General features: G+C 47.0%; 1 protein-coding gene across 50 annotated transcripts in view; it reads right to left on the bottom strand.

Moving 5' to 3' along the window:
* The window catches only part of CELF6 (CUGBP Elav-like family member 6), a 211,276-nt gene that overhangs the window by 23,172 nt on the left and 166,995 nt on the right, over window positions 1-21,109 (bottom strand). For 4 of the 50 annotated variants that reach the window (XM_026648514.1, XM_026648516.1, XM_026648503.1 and 1 more), the window contains 7 exons: window positions 20,322-20,465; window positions 18,326-18,470; window positions 17,838-17,987; window positions 16,061-16,123; window positions 11,720-11,722; window positions 9,515-9,595; window positions 8,392-8,475 (listed from right to left, as the gene is read on the bottom strand). In XM_026648514.1, coding sequence (XP_026504299.1) covers window positions 8,392-8,475; window positions 9,515-9,595; window positions 11,720-11,722; window positions 16,061-16,123; window positions 17,838-17,987; window positions 18,326-18,470; window positions 20,322-20,465 — 670 coding nt within the window. Of the gene's footprint in view, window positions 1-8,331; window positions 8,476-9,514; window positions 9,626-11,719; window positions 11,723-13,458; window positions 13,462-16,060; window positions 16,124-17,837; window positions 17,988-18,325; window positions 18,471-20,321; window positions 20,466-21,109 lie in introns of all 50 variants that reach the window. The other 46 variants (XM_026648519.1, XM_026648520.1, XM_026648505.1 and 43 more) reach the window with 19 other exon arrangements.

The following is a 21,109-nucleotide window of genomic DNA, read 5'->3' as shown; positions in this document are numbered from 1 at the left end:
TCAATGTGTTTGATTCTAAGTAGCACCAGTGAAACATTTGGCCAGCTTATTGAGAAGGGACTCTTCAGATTAAGTGCCCAGTCAAGAAACACTTAACTGGCAGTGGACTTTGGGAAACTCCAATCCACATATTAGGAGTCTTCCTGGGGACGTTCAAGGTAGCATGTGAGCAATGGCTGCTCTACCTGTAAAAAACTGAGTCATGCATGGACACGTGACTTGCCCATGTGACTCCAAACTCCATCTTGCTGCTGTGATTTTCCACAGTAAGAACAAAGGGGTCCTTCCACATGGCAGAGGATATAAAAGGCCCTGGAAACCCCTCCATTTTGTCTTCAATCCTACTTCTTATCTCTGGAGGAACTTTGCTACACCGAAGCTTGGAACAAAGGACTGAAATACCCATCCCAGCTGTGGATGTACTCCAGAGACTTGATTTGAACCTGCAGTTTATTCCATTACTGCTACAAGCCTGAACCAAGAACTTTGTCATTGCTGTATGTAATTGATCCCATTTAACCAATTTTAGCTCTCATCTATATTTCTTTCTTTTTATGAATAAACTTTTAGATTTTAGATTCTAAAGGATTGGCAACAGCATGATTTGTGGGTAAGATCTGACTTGTATATTGACCTGGGTCTGAGGCTTGGTCCTTTGGGATCGGGAGAACCTTTTTTCTTTTACTGGGGTATTGGTTTTCATAACCATTCATCCCCATAAGGAGCAGTGCTGGTGGTGAAACTGGGAAACTGGAGTGTCTAAGGGAATTGCTTGTCCTCTCTGTTTGGCTGGTTTGGTGTGAAGGACACCCAGCCTTGAGCTGTGACTGCCCTGCTCTAAGCACTTTGTCCTGAATTGAAACTCTCAGTTGTGTCCCGCCAGAGGCCGCATCGTTACACTTGGCATCTACCGGCTGTCATAGCATGCACATATTTCCCAGCTCTATGCCAATGCAAGATACCTCAGAATGTACCCAGGAGCTTTTGGCAGTGCCATGCAACTAAACCAGGCTGACAGAGAAGATTATTGATTCACTGCAGGGCAGCCTAGCATGGTCAACAGCTGCTGCGATTTATAAGGTTGTAACGCACCTGAATGGCCTCTGACATCTGTCCAGCTACATGAGACATCACCACGGTAGGGACTGTCTTCTTCTAGGACCAAATACTCAGCAGTGAAAATTGGGGTTACCAATGGAGTTATGCCGATTTAGACCAACCTGGTTCCTGGAGTCTTTTATGCCAATTCAAAAGGTTCGTTCTCCCTTGGAGAAATGGTACCATCTTGTCCATGTAAGCATGCTGCTAAGTATGCCACGTTCCTCAGGCAGGATGCACCTCCCTTTGCTGAATGATGTACTATACCAAGGGTGTCCCATTGATTTCAGTGGGATGCTAAGGGATTGCCACAGCACGTTTGGAGTGGAAGACCAGCTGCAAAGCATCTTACCAGTGTGTCGATAGCTTATATAAAAGCATATATTCCTAGCCCCATTCCCAGGATTATCCCAAGAGTAGTAAAACCCCCACCCCGGGCAGTCTATAGACATGATGTGTCTGTGCCTAATAACTGGCCTGAGGCAGTAACTGTAAGGTGAACACACTGTAGTTTACTTGGTTCAGGTGTGTCAATGTTGAAAGCAAAGACAGCTGATACCATGCATCACAATAACATCTCCTGTATTTCACAACCCACAGCTTTCCAAAATGTTTGACAGCCCAACGTACAGCAATCTCTGGGGCACAGCATAGCCAGAGAGGACAGGGGACACCTCTCATCTTAAGGAAAGGGCCAGGGGATCTTTAGTACACACACAGAAGACCTTGAGTTTTAAGGTCACTAGCCAGAGGCCAGTACTCAGTTTCTCAGCCTCAGAAAACTGATGGGGTGAGTTGAGTCTGGGGGAGGGAATCAAACCTGTGGGTTTGGAGAGTCTAGCTGCTTTGTCTGTGACACTGTCTCCTTCCACACTCCTCCCACTGGGGTAGCAGCATGTGTCAGGTGGGGATCTTGTTATTATTCTCAGGAGTACAAGATTTCAAAACAAGCCATGACTCCTGCCACCTTCTTTTGTCTGTGAGCTAAGTGCTGAGCAGGAGTGGGTGGGGGAATGGGATGGCCACACATGAACAAACCTCCAGGAGAGCTGCAGAGTGAAATGCTGAGATGCCTGTGCAGCTAAAAGATTCCCAGCCTCTTGCTACTTACTCCATTTCCACGACCTCTTCCCTTTTCACTGGGGCTTCCTAGTGCAAGCTGGTATGACAAACACCTACCCTAAGTTCATCTGATGTTACTCATCCGTATTTTGATTAAACCTATGTGGCCCCCGTGACCATAGAGGTGCCTTGAATTATTTCATCTACTTAGCCTTACAACACCTTGCAAGATAGGTAAGAACTATCATTTCCATTTCACAGAGGGGGAACTGAGTCACAGACTAAGTGACATGCCCAAAGTCACAAACAGAGTCCATGGCAGAGTCCCTGTCAATTGAGTACTGTGTTAGTACCCTAGCCACTGGACCATCCTGTCTCTCAGACTGGACCAGCCCCGTGTGCCGAGTTTGCTCACATGAATACTGGCCTTTTCATTTTTGGCTGCATGGGTTTGTTCAGGCCTTCAATAGCCATAAAATAACTGGGCTTGAGCTTCAGTTAGTGTAAATTGGTCTAGCTCCATGGACCTCAATGAAACCACACTTCTGCAGGCCAGCTGAAGAGCTGGCCCAAGGTACACATAGACATGTTTGTAGGGGTCTGTTCTGGTTAATGGAAAGTGAAATCAGACAGACTTTCTGCCATGCCTGCTTTCTATTTTTAACTGATTTTGGACACTAGACTGCTGGCCCCTTTTATAACATTCTTTGTACACAGCACAGTGACTATGCAACATTAAACTGATCATTATGTTACACCTGCTGCCTGAGCAGGTCCTGGCATGAGATAAAGACTTGGTTAGGGAACTGACCTCAGGGTACTTCCATCCTCTACACATAAAGAGGGCTGTGCAAATGTCTTCACACACCCTCTGGGCACAAGTGTGTCTTTGCCCCACCTCTGCAGGGTTGGGAAAGCTTGTGACATTTCACCTGAAAACATCTTTTCTCACTAATTAACATACTTTTCTGCCCACCAAAGAAGCCACACCTGGTCCAGGACTTAGTGACCACCGAGGCCAATGTCAGAGCAAAGGACAGGAAAAATAGTTGTTCTCTGGGATGGCTCTGTACTCCTAGAGGTAGTATCTAGCCATGATGAAGCCTAAGTGCTACCTGGCTCATCCCAGCTCACTGGGGGAATATCTACCAATCATCCATCCACGCTCCTATACCAAGCCCGTCACCATGGTATCAGTCCTCCTTGTCCTACCTGGATGGAGGTACGCACTGCACTCCAATTGCCTTAGCGACCACTGCTTGTCACAACCTCAACAAACTGTGCTGAGGCATCAGGCTGCCCCACTGACTGATGGGAATTGCAGTGCTTTGCTCTACACAATTCTTTTCAGGGCAGACCATTGACTAGAAGGCTAATGCATGACATCCCTCTCAAGTCCCGGTACCTACGCAAGCAGTGCATGAGACCTTAAAGAGAAGTGATTTTGTTTGTCATTTTCTTCAGGCCAAGGTCTATAAAGTCTACGAAGTCCAGGCATCATGTCATTTTCTTGGAAATGGGAGCGGGTGAGGGGGAGGGAAGAGGTGGAAAGCCGACATGTACGCAGGAGCACGTGATTCGGACAGCGACATCCTTTAGGGGAGGATCTATTAATGGAGATTCTCTATGTCCTAGTAAGGAGGAGAGGATGGAAGATGATAAAATACGGGTAGGATCTGATGAGAAACAATCAAATGAAAAAGAGTCCCATTCAATTACAAATGCTAGAAGTCTAAATAATAAGATGGGTGAACTAGAGTGGCTCATATTAAATGAGGATATTGATATAATAGGCATCCCAGAAACTTGGTGGAATGAGGATAATCAATGGGATATAGTAATACCAGGGTACAAAATATATCTGAAGGACAGAACAGGTCATGCTGCGGGGCGGGGGAGAGTGGCACTGTATGTGAAAGAAAGCACAGAGTCAAATGAAGTAAAAATCTTAAATGAACCAAACTGTACCATAGAATCTCTATGGATAGTAATTCCATGCTCTAAAATTAAGACTATAGCAGTAGGGATATATTACCAACCACCTGATCAGGATGGTGATAGTGACTGTGAAATGCTCAGGGAGATTAGAGAGGCTATAAAAATAAAAAACTCAATTATAATGAGGATTTCAACTATCCCCATGTTGACTGGGTACATGTCACCTCAGGATGGGATCGACACCTTAAATGACTGATTCTTGGAGCAGCTAGGCCTGGAACCCACAAGAGGAGAGCAATTCTTGATTTAGTCCTAAGTGGAGCACAGGATCTGGTCCAAGAGGTGAATATAGCTGGACCACTTGGTAATTGTGACCATAGCTAAGGATATGTTTTAGTCATGGGTATTTTTAGTAAAAGTCAAGGACAAGTCACGGGCAATAAATAAAAATTCACAGCCCATGACCTGTCCATGACTTTTACTATCTACCCGACTAAAACTTGGGGTGGGGAAGCAGCTCCGGGGGCACTGCAGGTGCTTGGGGAGGTCCCGGGGGTGTCGGGGGTGCTGGGGGGGCAGCCCCAGGGGTGCCACGGGTGCTCGTGGGGAGGTTGTGGCCCGGGGGGGGGGGGGGGTCCGGGGGGCGGGGGGTGGGGGGGGGTTGGTGGGCCTGGGGCAGGTTCCCTACCCAGCTCCTGGGAAGCGGTGACCTCCAGCTCCTAGCTCCACATGCTACCTCTGCTCTGTCCCAAGCCCCCGCCCCCCCGAGTACCCACGGTGTCCCTGGGACCACTCCCCCCAAGCACCCACAGCACCCCCTCATTGGTTGGGAACTGTGGCCAATGGGAGCTGCGGGGGAGGTGTCTGCGGGCGGGGGAGTTGTTGTCACCCTTCCAGGGAGCCCCACCCCAATAAGCACTGCCCTGCACCCTAATCCCTAGCCTTGAGCTCCCCACCACCCAAACTCCTGCTGCTGGGGGGGGGGGGGGGGCCCCCCCCCCCCCCCCCCCCGCGGGGGGGGGGGGGGGGGGGGGGCCAAGACTGCCCCAGCAGCAGCTGGTGTGACTGGCCCAGGGGCTGCCTGAGCTGCTCAGGCAGCTCCCGGGCCAGCCACGCGGGCCACTGCAGAAGTCACGGAGGTTACGGAAAGTCACGGAATCCGTGGCTTCCATGACCTCTGTGACAAACACGGAGCCTTAACCATAATATAATTAAATGTAACATCCCTGTGGCGGGGAAAACACCACAGCGGCCCAACACTGTAGCATTTAATTTCAGAAAGGGGAACTACACAAAAATGAGGAAGTTAGTTAAACAGAAATTAAAAGGTACAGCGCCAAAAGTGAAATCCCTGCAAGCTGCATGGAAACGTTTTAAAGACACCATAATAGAGGATCAATTTAAATATATACCCCAAATGAAAAAAACATAGTAAGAGAACCAAAAAAGTGCACCGTGGCTAAACAACAAAGTAAAAGAAGCAGTGACAGACAAAAAGGCATCCTTTAAAAAGTGGAAGTTAAATACTAGTGAGGGAAATAGAAAGGAGCATAAACTCTGGCAAATGAAATGCAAAAATATAATTAGGAAGGCCAAAAAAGAATTTGAAGAACAGCTAGCCAAAAACTCAAAAAGTAATAGCAATTTTTTTTTAAGTACATCAGAAGCAAGAAGCCTACTAAACAACCAGTGGGGCCACTGGATGATCAAGATGCTAAAGGAGCACTCAAGGATGATAAAGCCATTGCGGTTAAACTAAATGAATTCTTTGCATTGGTCTTCATGGCTGAGGATGTGAGGGAGATTCCCAAACCTGAGCCATTCTTTTTAGGTGACAAATCTGAGGAACTGTCCCAGATTGAGTTGTCATTAGAGGACGTTTTGGAACAAACTGATAAACTAAACAGTAATAAGTCACCAGGACCAGATGGTATTTACCCAAGAGTTCTGAAGGAACTCAAATGTGAAATTGCAGAAGTACTAACTGTAGTCTGTAACCTATCATTTAAATCAGCTTCTGTTCCAAATGACTGGAGGATAGCTAATGTGACGCCAATTTTTAAAAAAGGGCTCCAGAGGTGATCCCGACAATTACAGGCCGGCAAGCCTGACTTCAGTACTAGTAAAGAACAAAATTGTCAGACACATAGATGAACATAATTTGTTGGGGAAGAGTCAACATGGTTTTTATAAAGGGAAATCATGCCTCACCAATCTACTAGAATTCTTTTGAGGGGGTCAACAAGCATGTGGACAAGTGGGATCCAATTGATTATAGTGTACTTAGATTTTCAGAAAGCCTTTGACAAAGTCCCTCACCAAAGGCTCTTAAGCAAAGTAAGCTGTCATGGGATAAGAGGGAAGATCCTCTCATGGACTGGTAACTGGTTAAAAGATAGGAAACAAAGGGTAGGAATAAATGGCCAGTTTTCAGAATGGAGAGAGGTAAATAGTGGTGTCCCCTAGGGGTCTGTACTGGGACCAGTCCTATTCAACATATTCATAAATGATCTGGAAAAATGGGTAAACAGTAGATGGAAAAATTTGCAGATGATACAAAATTACTAAAGATAGTTAAGACCCAGGCAGACTGCAAAGGGCTACAAAAGGATCTCTCAAAACTGGGTGACTGGGCAACAAAATGGCAAATAAAATGTAATGTTGATAAATGCAAAGTAATGCACATTGGAAAGCATAATCCCAACTATACGTATAAAATGATGGGGTCTAAATTAGCTGTTACCACTCAAGAAAGAGATCTTGGAGTCACTGTGGATAGTTCTCTGAAAACATCCACTCAATGTGCAGTGGCAGTCAAAAAAGCTATCAGAATGCTGGGAATAATTAAGAGAGGGATAGATAATAGGACAGAAAATATCATGTTGCCTCTATATAAATCCATGGTATGTCCCCATCTTGAATACTGTTTGCAGATGTGGTCGCCCCATCTCAAAAAATATATATTGGAATTGGAAAAGGTTCCGAAAAGGGCAACAAAAACGATTAGGGGTATAGAACGGCTTCCATATAGAGAGAGATTAATAAGACTGGGACTTTTCAGCTTGGAAAAGAGATGACTAAGGGGGGGATATGATAGAGGTCTCTAAAATCATGACTGGTGTGGAGAAAATAAATAAGGAAGTGTTATTTATTCCTTCTCATAACACAAGAACTAGAGGTCACCAAATGAAATTAATAGGCAGCAAGTTTAAAACAAACAAAAGGAAGTATTTTTTCACACAATGCACAGTCAACCTGTGGAACTCCTTGCCAGAGGATGTTGTGAAGGCCAAGACTATAACAGGGTTTAAGAAAGAACTAGATAAATTCATGGAGGATAAGTCCATCAATGGCAAATAGCCAGGATGGGCAGGAATGGTGTCCCTAGCCTCTGTTTGCCAGAAGCTGGGAATGGGTGACAGGGGATGGATCACTTGATGATTGCCTGTTCTGTTCATTCCCTCTGGGGCACCTGGCATTGGCCACTATCAGAAGACAGGATACTGGGTGAGATGGACCTTTGGTCTGACCCAGTATGGCCATACTTATGTTCTTATAAATGAAAGGAAGGAAACCTCGGACATAACATTCCACCAGTTTCACTTTGCTGGAACTTTGCCACAAAACCCTGCGGATCTGGGTATATTTCATGTTGCAGAAATCAACTTTTATTCATTTCTAAAGAGAACATCTCAGCCTCTGGAACACAGTGAGACCTGTGCAAGCAGCATCCCTAACCAGGTAACCTCCTGTCCGAATGGAATGCACTAACATACCATCTCACACCTTGGTGTACAGAGTACCATTCTGTGCCACCTCCTTCAGAAGCCCACCTAGGAGTGTTGTTGGTTCATTGAGTGATCAGTCCTTTCAGACACGGTTCCAGCTTATTTATGTAACAGATTGGACATATCAATAATGATGTGATTTGCAGAGGCGATGCAGGGTCTAGTCTCTCTGCTATCAGTTCAGGCAGAAAGTGTTCATATGCGGATTGCTTTGTGTGTAACTGGAGTGGGATTGAAGAAATGTCCCATGTGTTTCCCAAATAGCTCAGATTTGCTGGTAAGCCTGGCCACTGATTGGCTTAATTGGCTCCTTAATGAAGCATAGCATCACTATGCATCAAAATGCTCTTTCGTGTGAAATGCAACGGGAGACCCAATTATCCAAAGGAGCCAATGCTGCAAAACTCCTGGAGGGAAAGATGAGAGCAGGTTCTCTGGTACTTACCAAAGCATTTACTTTGGTTGGTGGCACGATCAACAAAGACTTTGGCAGAGATGACATTGCCAAAAGGCAAAAACATCTGCATGAGCTCCGCATCTCCGAACTCCTGGGGCAGGTGATAAATAAACAGGTTACATCCTTCGGGACCTGGGATAACACACGTGCACACACAAAGAACAGCCGCCCATTAGCAAAGGGGCCACATGTGCCTTCCTCCTCTTTCTCAGACTTGTGCAGTGTACTGTGTTTGAGCTGGCATTGCAATGAGCATCTTCAGCCACTGAGTCATCTCTCTAGTAAATTACTAGTGCATCCTTCTCTCAATCCACCCACCCATCTCTTTCTAAATGTGTCCAGCTACCTGTTACTCCATTCACCCATAGGCCCAGCATTGCTTTGCTTAGCCCTGTGTTGACATACCCAGCCAGCCATCTACGCCCACACATTTCTCCCTACATCTCTAGGTCTTTTCATGTAACTGTTTGCCCATTCAGCAATATATCTAAATGTTCACTTGGCAATTCAGCCACTTCCTTTCACCAGTTCATTCAAGTCCCTGTGTATGCCCATTACTCTGTCCATCACCCCACTCCACCTCTCCAGCTATGTTTCCTCCCATCTTTTTCTTTTCATTTTTTTCACCCACCTTTCCTGGCATGTCTCAATTTCCCTATTTATCTATTTGCACATCACCCATCACTTATCTATCTTCTCATTCATCCTTTCCATTCATCTACATATCATCCAATCATCAATCTCTGGGATTACATGAAAACACCTAGCATATACACACACATGCTACCAGTAATTCTTCTTCCTCTGGGATATGGCTGATTTCTATTAAGCCTCTCTGGTAGCATGGACTTCAATCACTTACCTCAACCCGGGAAAATAGACTTGCCTGGATATTTCCTTTCAAATTACTGGGCCTGCTTATTTATCTCCTGGCCTGGAAATCTTTTCTTCTGAGACCTTCTATGGTCTTTGAAGCAGCAAAGTCTAACAGCATTCACTTATCTTTCCTTTTTAATGGGCTCTCTTTTTCTCTCACCCCCCCCACACACTACTTTATTGACCAACAGATGTCGCTCCCCGACCCCAGAATAGCCGTAGACCCAGCGAATAGACCCACATAAATGAATTCATCATTCAGCCTGTCCCCTCCCGAACGTGCCCCCCCCCTTACCTTCTCTCTGCTGCTGTGGAATGATGGGCGCTTGCTGGGGAAAGGCCTGGCTGATAGGTGCATAGGCTGCTGGGTATGCTGCTGGACAACAGAAAAACAAAAGGGTCAAGCCTCAGCGGTCTGTTCTGCTTTGCTTTGCTAACACTCTGAGATGGCACAAATGGCATCCCCAGTGAACGGTTTGGAGACACCCAGGTATAGGGTCCATGTTTTCATGAGCCCTTCAGTTTCTTTTGCCTGGCTCAGCTCTGAAGCTGCAGGTAGCGCTGCTAATCTCTCCCAGAAAGCTGCTTCTATTTTGTCCCAGAGGCTCCTAGTGCTACTCCTGTGACCTCCACAGTGTGGGACTCATTCAGGAGACAGCTCACAAAAGAGTTCTCACTTTATGATGTGGGAAAGGGGTGGAACGGGATGGGCTGGGGAGGAAAGGAAACTATTGTGCCCATGGGAATGAAAGCTCCCACAGAGCACTAGGGTTCTGCACACCCTGGAGGACTGCAGGGAGAATCATTCTTGGGTTTTACATCCCACCTGAAGCAGTGCAGAGCCCACCCAGCACCATAGGGCCATATTCCCCCACTGATCTCAGCCAGGGATCATAGTGTATAATTTGCTTCCAGCTGATCCCCTCTCTGTTTGGACCAGCCCTATGAGAAGTACATAAAAGGGAAATGGTCCGGGCGTCCCAGCAGAAGGGCCCTGACCGCATTAGCATGTGGACACAGTTCTATTCACAGAACTTCTCAGGACTGTGATGCTCAGCTGGGGCTGCTGGGCTGGGCATTCATTTACCCACACCGACAGGGGGTCACTCTTTGCCCCTTGATGTAATCCAGGAAAGTGGCATTTGCTGGACACTTTTTGCTCGTCATCAGTACAGCTGCTAATCTGCCAGGTCCCTTTCTCAGTGTGACATTGACCAAGGAATGAGGAGTAGGAGGAATTGTTGGCCCTGGGTAGCAGGTTGGTCAGTTAGATTGGCTAGGTGTCCGTAGGGTGACCAGATGTCCCGATTTTATAGGGACAGTCCTGATTTTTGGGTCTTTTTCTTATATTGTCCCAATTTTTCACACTTGCTGTCTGGCCACCCTAGGTGTCCCCCACATGGTTTCCGCTCAGTCTTAGAGCTGGAATCAAACAGCAGCATTTCTGAGGTTAAGAATGGTTGAGGACTCCTCCCTCCCGGAGAAAGACAGGAGCGGGCCAGCCATTCCTCCCTTCCCAAACCCAGCACTACATTGCTGGCCCCACCCACTCTTTTCTGCCATGGCAACTCTTCACTAAGGGAAGTGCATCAGTTTGCTCCCCCATTTATAGGCCCTTCCAGGGACAAGAATCAGCCCCTGCTCTCCTTGCAGGGGCAGCTAGGAGGCCCTCTTTCCTCTCTGGGAGCTTCTGCCTGGGGTGTTTGTTTCTGTTCCATAACATCCTGTCTGGCAATGCATAAGTGTTCAAATTCTTTCCAGACAGACGGGAGCTTCCTTTCCACGCTAGGGAGGAACACTTTCTCATTCCTTCCTGCACACTCTGCTCCTTTCTTCTCCCAGTGTTATACTGAACATTATTGTGGTCATCTCCATAGCTGATCTGAGCACCAGTGCAGATACCAAACCAACTCCTGGACAGACCACCCCCAACTCCAACCAAACCCAGCATGAAAAGGTTGGGTTAACTTTCAACCACTTTTTCCCAGTGCCTCTGCCCATCTGGGGCCCAGTCTGGCTGGGGAGCAGAAGCATTTGAGTACAGTGAAACAAGCTGTCCTGTTGGTATTCCTGGTTGGATGAGAAGCAGGAAGAACTTTAAATCTACTGTAAAATCCTGTTCCATGAGATTTATGGTCCATTCTGCAGATCCTTGTGACCATTTGGAGGCAGCACAGACAGTCTCAGAACTTGTGGGGATTTATCCATCTTGAAGCTCTGAAGTCTCTGAGCTTTGTCCATTGTCATTGCACACCAAGTCCCGCACTCTTTGTGTTCAGTGCTCAGCTGATCCGTGGACACTTCTGCTGAAGTTGTATCATCCATCAATCGACATTGCTCCAGGCACCCCAGTTCATGTCCGTGCCTCCTGCTTCTCATGGTGCCTGACTCTGCTCTTACACCAGGTTAACAATAGTGTAGCTTCACTGACTCCTGATTTACCTCTGTTTCAGAGAGATCAGAATCTGGCCCATACATGTCAGAGTGTGAACCTATATACGACCTGTTCACCTATGATGAGACATATGGTATGACTCTGTACATGCTAAATAACATAAACAAAGGGAGCAGCCTGATCTAGCTGAACACTGGTGTGAGGCAGATTTGGGTTGTATGCCTCGCTCTGCCACTGACCTGCTATATGACCTTGGACAAGTCATTTCCCTTCCCTGTACCTCTGTTTCCCCTCCCACCCTTTGTCTGTCTTGTCTATTTAGAATGCAAGCTCCTTAGGGATGGTACTGTCTCTTGCTATGTGTACGTACAGCGCCTAGCACAACGGGGCCCAATCCCAGCTGGTGCCTGTAGATGCTACTGTAGAACACAGAACAGCAGTAATGAACAGAGGAGAAATTGATGGTATTTCACATTTCAGATACAGTACATATGTGCAATGGACAAGCTTCTGTGCTCAGTCCCATGAGTGGTGCCAAGGACTCCTCGTTGTTTTTGCTGATACAGACTAACATGGCTACTACTCTGAAACCTGAGCAGAGACGCTGGCTCAGTGCTGCAGTGTGTTTTAGAGAGCATGCTTTTAATGGAAATGTGGATTTTTCTGTACTGGGAGAGAAACACTTAATTAACTGGATGAAATACCAGAGAGTAGCATTTTGTCTACAGCATTATTTTTGCAGAATGCAAAGGGGACCAGCTGCTATTTCAGCCTCTGAGGAAGCTCTGAATAGCACATGTGAATTGTCTAGAGTGAGGGGTAATTCCAAACATGTTCATTATAATGCAACAAAAGGAATCAAAACCCACAGCTTGCAGGCATTCGAAGAGTCTCTTTTCAGTGTATTGTGCAAACTTTCTAGCCACGTGACTCCCTGTAGCAGGCTGGCAGCAGGTGATGGTCCTGCAGGAAAGTGTTGGGTGGGATACGCTGAGGCAGGTATTTCCCTACCCCTCCTGGATATTAGGGAGGTAGGAGTGGCCTTCTAGTGAGTGAGGACCAAGGGTGCGAGCTGAGCAAAGCTTAAGGAGGAATCTGGGAAGCAGCCAACACCAATGAGAAGACTTGTGCTTCCTTTCGTGTATTTTCATCCTTGCTATGAACTCATTTGGAGTAAATGGAGAAACACTAGGGATGAATTTGGCCTGCAGGATCTGATTCCTATTTTGAGCTCAAGTTACTCCAGATTTACTCCAGTATAACTAAGATAAAACCCATCACTTCATTTCAATGTAAATAATCATTTTCCTTCTCTCACTTTATTATTGCTCTATCAGGGCCAGATGGTAGGCTGGTGTAAATCAGGGCAGCTCCACAGAAATCACTGGAGTTACACTGATTTACATCAGCTGAGGATCTGGTCCTCAGGATTTATACAGCATCATCATGTCCTCCCTCAAGGACAGTTTCTTTAGGCTAAATAAATAAACATGTCTTCTTTATTCTTTGCCTGCTGATGGAATTCTCACGTCTCTGTGTCACTTTGGTTTCCCCTGTTTGAATGCGTATCTTCTCAGTTTCTACTGTAAGAGAGCAGAGACCAGACCTGCATATGGTATGCCAGATGCTGTCTCACCTCGGGTTTGTAGCCTGCAGGGGTATGTAACTACAGCAGGTTTGGAAGGATTCAGTTTTAACCAGTACATGTCTGTAACCTATTAATTCTCCCCCATCCCAAACCCCAGGGAAAAATGGTTCCACTGGTGATGATCAACATTAACAGAGAGGAAATTTTTAAAAATTAAATTAAATTGGAGGGCTGAGAAGTATGTGTGAGAGAGAACCGGCTTCCCTGCCTTTCTGCACTCAGGTCTCTCACACTGTATTGATTCAGAACATAGCACCTTCCTAGGATTTGGTTTTATTCACAAACAGAATTCCAAGAGAAAAACAAAAGCCAACTTAAGCCATCTTGGCAAGCGTGGCAGCTCCCAGGATTCTTCGCTGGGAGTTACTTAGGCCACACCTTATATCCAATCTGACTAGAGAGGTCTGTCTTTTTCCTTTGTATCTGGGTGTGGTAACAAGCCAGCTGCAGCAGTGAGTCAGCAGAAAGGCAGGATGGTTGTGTGCTTCGGGTACTGGACTGGAATTCTGGATATCTGGGTCCACTTTCCAACTCTGCCACCACAGACTCTCTCTGTGGTCTTGGGCAAGTCACTTAAATTTCTGTGCTCAGTTCCCATCTATAAAATGGGGATAAGAATACTTTCTTCGCCTGTCTTGTCTGGTCAGAGTGCAAGCTGTTTGGGGCAGCGACTGTCTCTTACTATGTGTTTGTACAGTGGCTAGCACAGTAGAGCTCCAATCTCAGCCTCTAGGTGCTACTAAGCTACTTCTACTGCTACTAATAGTAAAACCTTTCCCAGCAGACCTTTCCGCAATCCCTGCTCAGAGGGTGAGGTTTTTCAAGCAAACCCTGCCTGCCTGTTCAAATGTATGTGAGAGACTCTAGCAGTATCCCATCAGACTTAAAAATGAACTATTATATTTAGAGCTGGTCAGAAAATAGATTTTTTTTCCCCCATAGAAAATTCTGATGGAAGAATCAAAATCTGAATATTTTGGCTGAAAAACAAACTGAAATATTTGTTTTTGGAAATACCACTGTGGTGCCACATGGGAGCTGTAGTTAAGTGCCACAGGCTCCCATTGTCCCCTATATCCCAGACTCCCTGGTCAGACTATATTGCCCATGATGCACCATGGTTGTCCCTCTTAGTGGAAGTGGTGCATCATGGGAGTCCCTGGCCACAGTACATCATGGAGATGTAGTCTGGGAGGGGAGCCTGTCCCACAGAGGAAAATGGAGACATGAGGTGCCTGAACTACAACTCCCACAAGGCACTGCAGCAGTATTTCCATACTGAAATATTTTAGTTTTCAGGCATTTGGTTTTTCAGTAAAAAAAACAACATTTTTTTTGGTGGAAAACACACCTTTTGCAAAAAAATCCATCTAGTCAAAACCCCAGTTTTCTGTCAAAAAACAATTTCAATGGAAAATTTTCAATCATCCCTAATTAAATTATGGAAGTCCATGCTGATCTTACATTATGATTTTATTTCTCAGTCTGTTAGATTCCCATTTCCTACAGTCCTCATATTTTGAACACAATACAACTATGAATATCTGTTTTTTTTTAAATTTCCTGCTAGTACAAAATTTAAGAAAAGAAAAAACAAACCCCAAAAAACCTTTCAGGAAAAAACCCCTTTGATAGCATCAACAACAAATAAAACCAGAATCCTCGCAAAGCTAATTAGAACCTCTGCTTTCTTTCAAGTGATCTCTCAGCAGACTCCCTACTAGAACTGTACTGACCTGATCTTCAACCCCACTGACTCGCAGTCGGCACTGAACTGGTTCTCCACCATTACCCCACATCTCTCTAACGCTCTAAGGCTGCTTCCTCCCTAGCACTCCCTTAACGTATATCTGTGCTGCGAGTGAGCCTCCCTCTGCTGAATTATCTCAGGCTTATTTGCACTAAAACTTTCATCCTACCCACTAATACCTTAAATTAGTCAGCGTCCTGGGGTAAGGCCATTTAAATGAGCACACCTGGGGTAAGGCCATGTAAATGCGTGCACCATGTAAATGAGCTCAGAACTATTTCCTGGCTTCATTGCTGGGGATGGCGCTCTTTCAGGAACAAGCAGAAAGATCGGGGTCACACCTCTGCTCTTTTCTGGGGTCTTTGCAAGCCTTTTCCATTCTCAGCTTCCTGACCATTACTGCACAGATTTTAAAGCCAGAAAGGATCATTGCTATCATCTAGTCTAGGGGTTCTCAAACTTTTTTTGCTGGGACCCCCTTTGAAAATATTTCAGGCTGTGACGACCCCCCAAAAAAGTGATGCCCCCCCACACCATGTCACCCTTACTTCTGTGCTGCTGCTGGCAGCGGCACTGCCTTCAGAGCTGGGTGCCTTGCCAGCAGTTGCCACTGCTCTCGCAACGACCCCTCACCAACAATAGTCTTGCGACCCCCTTTTGGGTCAGGACTCCCAGTTTGAAAAACACTGATCTAGTCTGACCTCCTGCATAATAAGGCTAGAGAGTTTCACGCAGTGATTCCTGCACTGATCCCAACAACCTATGGTTGTATGTCTTTTAGGAAATGATCCCATCTTGACTTACAGACGCCAAGTGATGGGGAATCCATTGCTTTCCATGGTTGCAAGTAAGAAGAGACGTTCACCGAAACATGCAGTTGCAAGATCTTGCTAAGTGTCCCCTTTTCCTCCCTCAGTGTCTCCCCCCCCATGCAGTTCCTTTCATGGTCATTTCACTTAAAAACCACAAGGCGACAAAAACAAACCAAGAAACAGAGGAAGAGCGCAAGGCAGAGACAGAGGGAGAATTGCAAAGCAAAGTTTGAGACCTGCATAGTGCTGCATGCCTGCGTAGGCTTGTTGGAGGGGATCTGCCACAGTGGGACTTTGAGCTGGGAAGAGAAAAGAAGGGAGAAGGAAGAAAGAGTAAGCAAGGTAAACCAGAGGAGAAACAGGTTTTGCAGCAGGAGCAGCCAGCAGGAATCACTCAGAGATACAGCAGATCATTTGTCCTCCTATCATCTTCCTGTTGGCTTTTTGTCCCCGTCCCCTCCCACAGCTCAGCAAAGCAATCTGTAGTGTACTGAGAAACAAAGTATTAGACACACTCCTGATCATTGTTAATTGCTCAGAAACTAGGGGATGCCGAATGCTCCCTCTGAAACATTTATGCCTGATCTTCTGAGGCGCCAAGTGCTCTCCATTCTCAGTAATTTTAATGGGAGTGGAGGGTTCTTAGCGCCCTCCAGGATCAGGCCCTTTCTGAGAGAAGGAGGTTTTTATTAGGAAATTGGAGAGTGTCCAGGTTCAGGTCAGAGGACAGCTAGCATCTGGAAGCCATATTCTAGTGAATCGTGACAGAGAACAAAGTGAACAGAGCTGGGTGGGAAATGGTCTTCTTGTTCAGCAAAAAGTTTTGAGCTTTCAGTGTTACTTTCAATCTCGAATCAGGACAAACAGTCAAAACTCTCAAAAACTGGCCCGAACTGAAAATCTGAAAAAAACAAGTCATTTGGGATTAGTCTAAATGACCCGTTTTGATCATTCCAAACCGTTCCGTTTCAATGTTGACCTTTTAAATTGAAATACAAACCAACTGTACATTGACGTCATTTGGAACTGAAAACCAGAACTTTTCACCGAGGAAACGTTGAAATAGGACATTTTTGACAATTCCATAATGTTCTTCCCATTTTTTTTTCAAAATGGGAATTTTGCCAAAGCCAACCCATCTCTGCAAAGGTTGATTTAGACTAATAGATAGAACATGTCACTGAATAATTCCTGCCCAGCTCTGACAGTGAACACTCCTCTCTATGCCACTGAGTGCTAGGATGCAGCAAATCAACCAGCAGAGACCCTGGGGTCTGGATGTGGCTCCTGCCCTAAATGAACTACCTACCACTCTCCTGCCAGCATGGCAGCCTTCCTGAGAGCCCTGTGTCCCATTAGTTAGTAGCATGCTGCATGGCATTTCCTCTCTGAGCGGACACCCAATGGGTACTGTTTTGGGTCCTTCCTGACCCCGGAAGGATAGGAGCTGGTGAGCTGGAGCTGAAAGACCTGGTATCCCACCACCAATTGCCTGAGCCATCCAGCATATCCCCACTCCTCACCTAAACCTGTTTGAAAGCAGCGATCTAGAGGTGCTCACTCGGCTTTTCTCTTTGCTCCTTTAGAACCACGCAGGGCCATTCAGGCACCATGCCGTGTCCAGGGTGGCATGGCGCTGCTTTGCTTTAGCAGGGAGCTCTGTGACTCAGGGGGGTATAGTGATTCACCAAGTTCCTTCTGGGCATAGCCGCTGCACCCCACAGCAGTGGCGGGTGGGGAGGGGCAGAGAGAGGGCATGGCCCCAATTCCTTCCTGCCACTCTTGACAGGGGCGCTAGCCCTCAGGTATCTCTGTGCTCAGGTAAGCACAAGGGCTGCAGAGGTGGCCCTCCCCTGTGTAGCTGACACAAGGGTGGGGGAACATTTGTGCACCTGCACGGTGCACGCCTCACCACCCATCTCTCCTTCAACAGCCAGGCACAAGCCAGCCCAACAGCAAGAGTGTTGGCAGAACATTCCCAGGCTCCTCCCCTCTTCCTTCCCCAGGACCTACCTGGGTACGGATGGATTCCATTGGTGTAAATGGTCTCAGATGCTGGCTGCCCATTGGTCTGTGGTGGGAGGGGGCTGAACCCATTCACCCCAATGGGCGTGGCTATGCTGGGGACGGGCGCTGTGCTGATCCCTGGAGGTGTGCTTGTACCTAACCCCCAAAGAGAAGGGGGTGCAGGGGAGAAAGAATGAGAGCTTTAGCCCTGGGTCATTTGGGGGGAAGAGGGGGGGATTTAGGGGCCCACATGGGAGGATCTGGGAGCTTGTAGGTGGACAGCGATTGCTGGCTTGTTTGCTTTAAACAAATCATCATGTGGGCAAAGTTTGTTAAGAAAGGAGATTGCGAGTCCCCGCTGCATGCCTGACAAAGGCTTCCTAGTTCCAAGAGGATCCACCCCATGTTTTACACCAGACAGGTGCTATCCGGCTGCCATAACAGGATCTGGAAACCCACCGCAGAGAGATTGAGCAGGGTGGGGTGACAAATACCTGATGAGGGGGTCATAGGAGCAGCAACTAGTCCGCTGACGTTAAAGGCCGCCATCTGCTGCATTTGGGCTGCGGCGATGGCTGCCATGGGGTTCAGGCAGGTCCCTTGTGCTGCAGCCATCAGGGCTGCCTGCTGCTGCATTATCTTAAGGAAAGAAAGAAGGAAAGAGGGAAGAAGCAGAAGAAAAAGAAAAAGAAAGAAAGATGGAAGGACAAAAAGAAAACGAAGAAAGGAAAAGGAAAGAGAAAGGAAGCGGAAGAAGGGGAGAAGGAAGGAAATTGTAAATTAGCTTTTCTCTGTACCCAGGAGCCTGTCACACCCTCCTGTGTAACTTTCTTCACTGTGGCCTGCTACAGCCGAGTCGTGTGTGGAATGATAAGCAGAGGTGAGCCTGAGTTCCTGACATCTTTCCCTCAGTTCCAGGAGGAGGAATGGGTTCACCAGGGACGTCTGGCTGCAGCTCCAGTTCTAAACCGGCTCACACTTCAGGGAGGTTTTGGATCTGGGGATTTTGGGCTGAGTCTCTCTCTTCCCTGGCCTGTTTCTTTGGGTGTTTAATGGTGTGCGAGAAAATACTGCACAGCAGAGAGTGAGCGAATTGTATGTTCTCCTTTTGGTCTGCCCAGTTCTGTTAGCAGCACTCTTCTCTCTGGGCCAGGAAGAAATGGATTCAGCCACCACAACAGGACTTGGACTCATACCAAATACCTGCACTAGTCTGCAGTGCTGAGGGTACCCAGAGGCTGCTGCTGCATGGCAGCCTTCAGTTAACAGAGAACACCGAGGTCCTATTTTCTAGCTATCTCTAGTGGCTTTGAAGACTGAAATAAGAGAGCATGTTCAGAAAAGCATTGTGCCAACATCCCTCCCTTGGCCAGAGAGGTCTAAGGCAGCATGTGACCTATTGAAGAGTGCTTACTACCAGTCACTGCATTGTCATTATCCAAAGCATTGCTTTGCCAAGCACAGATTCACAGATATTAAGGCCTGAACAGATCATTCTCATCTGGTCTGATCTCCTGCAAAATACAGGCCAGAGAATTCCACCCGCGCCCAGTGATTCCTGCCTCTAGCCCTTTGGAATAAAAAAAGCATTATGACATATTGTGTCCTGCTCCATTCCACTTCAACACTGTCTCCTAGGCTCTCATTGACTGAGTAGGTGCAATGGTTATGAAAGTGAGAGACTGACAGCAGTTGTGGGGTGAATGCATCCTTCCCTGGCACCTCAGTGTGACCTGCTAGTCCAGACCTGGGCCTCTCGTCAACAAAGACCTACCAAGCCAGGATGATAAATTGTATAAAACTGCACGGCAGTTTTGGAGAGAGAGAGACTCACTGCTTCTGTGTATTGCAAGGTGCCTTCAACAGTGGGACACTTTAAAAGCATGCGCGGTGCAAAAGCAATGCATGACGGGTTAAATTGAGGGGTTGGTTTTGGCTTGAATGTGAATTTGCCAGTTTTGATTGGTGCATATTGCAATACATTTCGGATATGATTTCAAATGGCGGGGAGGGGGGGGTAATTTGGTATGTCTAGCACACACCTAGTCCTGTATATGCCACTTAAGACAGTAGCCACAAAAAACAGAGGAAATTCTTGTACAATAAGCCACTAGTTAAGTTTTTTTGGCCTCCAGCCTGATGAATTTAAGGGAAGTGGGTGTGTCTGCTCCTGGAGCCCCACTGCTTTGCGGTGGGGAGAAAGGGCTAGCCACAGTTGGAGGCGGTGAGCGGTGGTCTCATTGTGTGGTACAGCTCTTCCAAAGCAGTGGGCATACCAGTTCCCACATGCACTGGACCTTAGTGTCTAATAGCTGGGCCTTTATGGACACCCTACTGCTAAGAATGCATTATGGGCACCTTTGAGCTAGGGCATCTGCAGTACACATGAAGTATCCATATCAGTTCTTTGAAGGACACCCTGGTGCAGTGCCCCACATCTGCGATAAAGGATTCACCCCCCACCCCATCTGATCAGTCAGCATTTCCTACCGCTTGCGTATATGCCCCATACGCTCCAAACTGGATGGTCATCGGGTTGAAGATTCCCAGTTGTCCTGCCATCTGATGCATCCGCCTTAAAGTCCTTTCCTTGTCTGTGTCTGCAAACTTCACCACCAGGCTGGAGGAGGCTCCCTAGGGGAAAAGGAAAGCATGGCTGCATCACTTTTGCACGTGAGCATTGGCAGCAGACAGCTAGGTATGCCCTAGAGCAGTGGTTCTCAAACTAGGGCCACCGCTTGTTCAGGGAAAGCCTCTGGCGGGCCGGGCCGATTTGTTTACCTGCCGCGTCCGCAGGTTCGGCCAATCGCAGCTCCCACTGGCCGTGGTTCGCCGCTCCAGGCCAGTGGGGGCTGCAGGAAGGGCAGCCAGCACGTCCCTCGGCCCGCGCCGCTTCCTGCATCCGAAGAAGTGGGCTGTAGCCCACGAAAGCTTATGCTCTAATAAATTTGTTAGTCTCTAAGGTGCCACAAGTACTCCTGTTCATTTTGCTCAGAGTGAACATTAATGACACTTGTCCAGCATTTCATGATAAATGCTAGGTTAGTAGAAAAAATCCTCCACTCCGAGAAACATGAACATGTTGCTTTTGAGTCAGAAGCTGGCACACATTAAAACTAAGTGGACTTTTGGGTTTTGTAGGAATACTTTGTGGCCCTAAAACAGGTTGCCACAAAAGTGTCTGAGTCTGAAAATATGGCCACCTTAGTTGAGGTCAGGCTTGGGGGATCATGCGGAGAGGGAGACTTCCTCTCATTTCTCTGTGGTATGATCCCATC

This window comes from Terrapene carolina, unplaced genomic scaffold, assembly GCF_002925995.2.
Source record: "Terrapene carolina triunguis isolate 2854851 unplaced genomic scaffold, T_m_triunguis-2.0 Scaffold67, whole genome shotgun sequence".
Taxonomy (NCBI): Eukaryota; Metazoa; Chordata; order Testudines; family Emydidae; genus Terrapene; species Terrapene triunguis.
The sequence above is the reverse complement of the archived record's forward strand: the minus strand, read 5'-3'. Positions and strand labels throughout refer to the sequence as shown.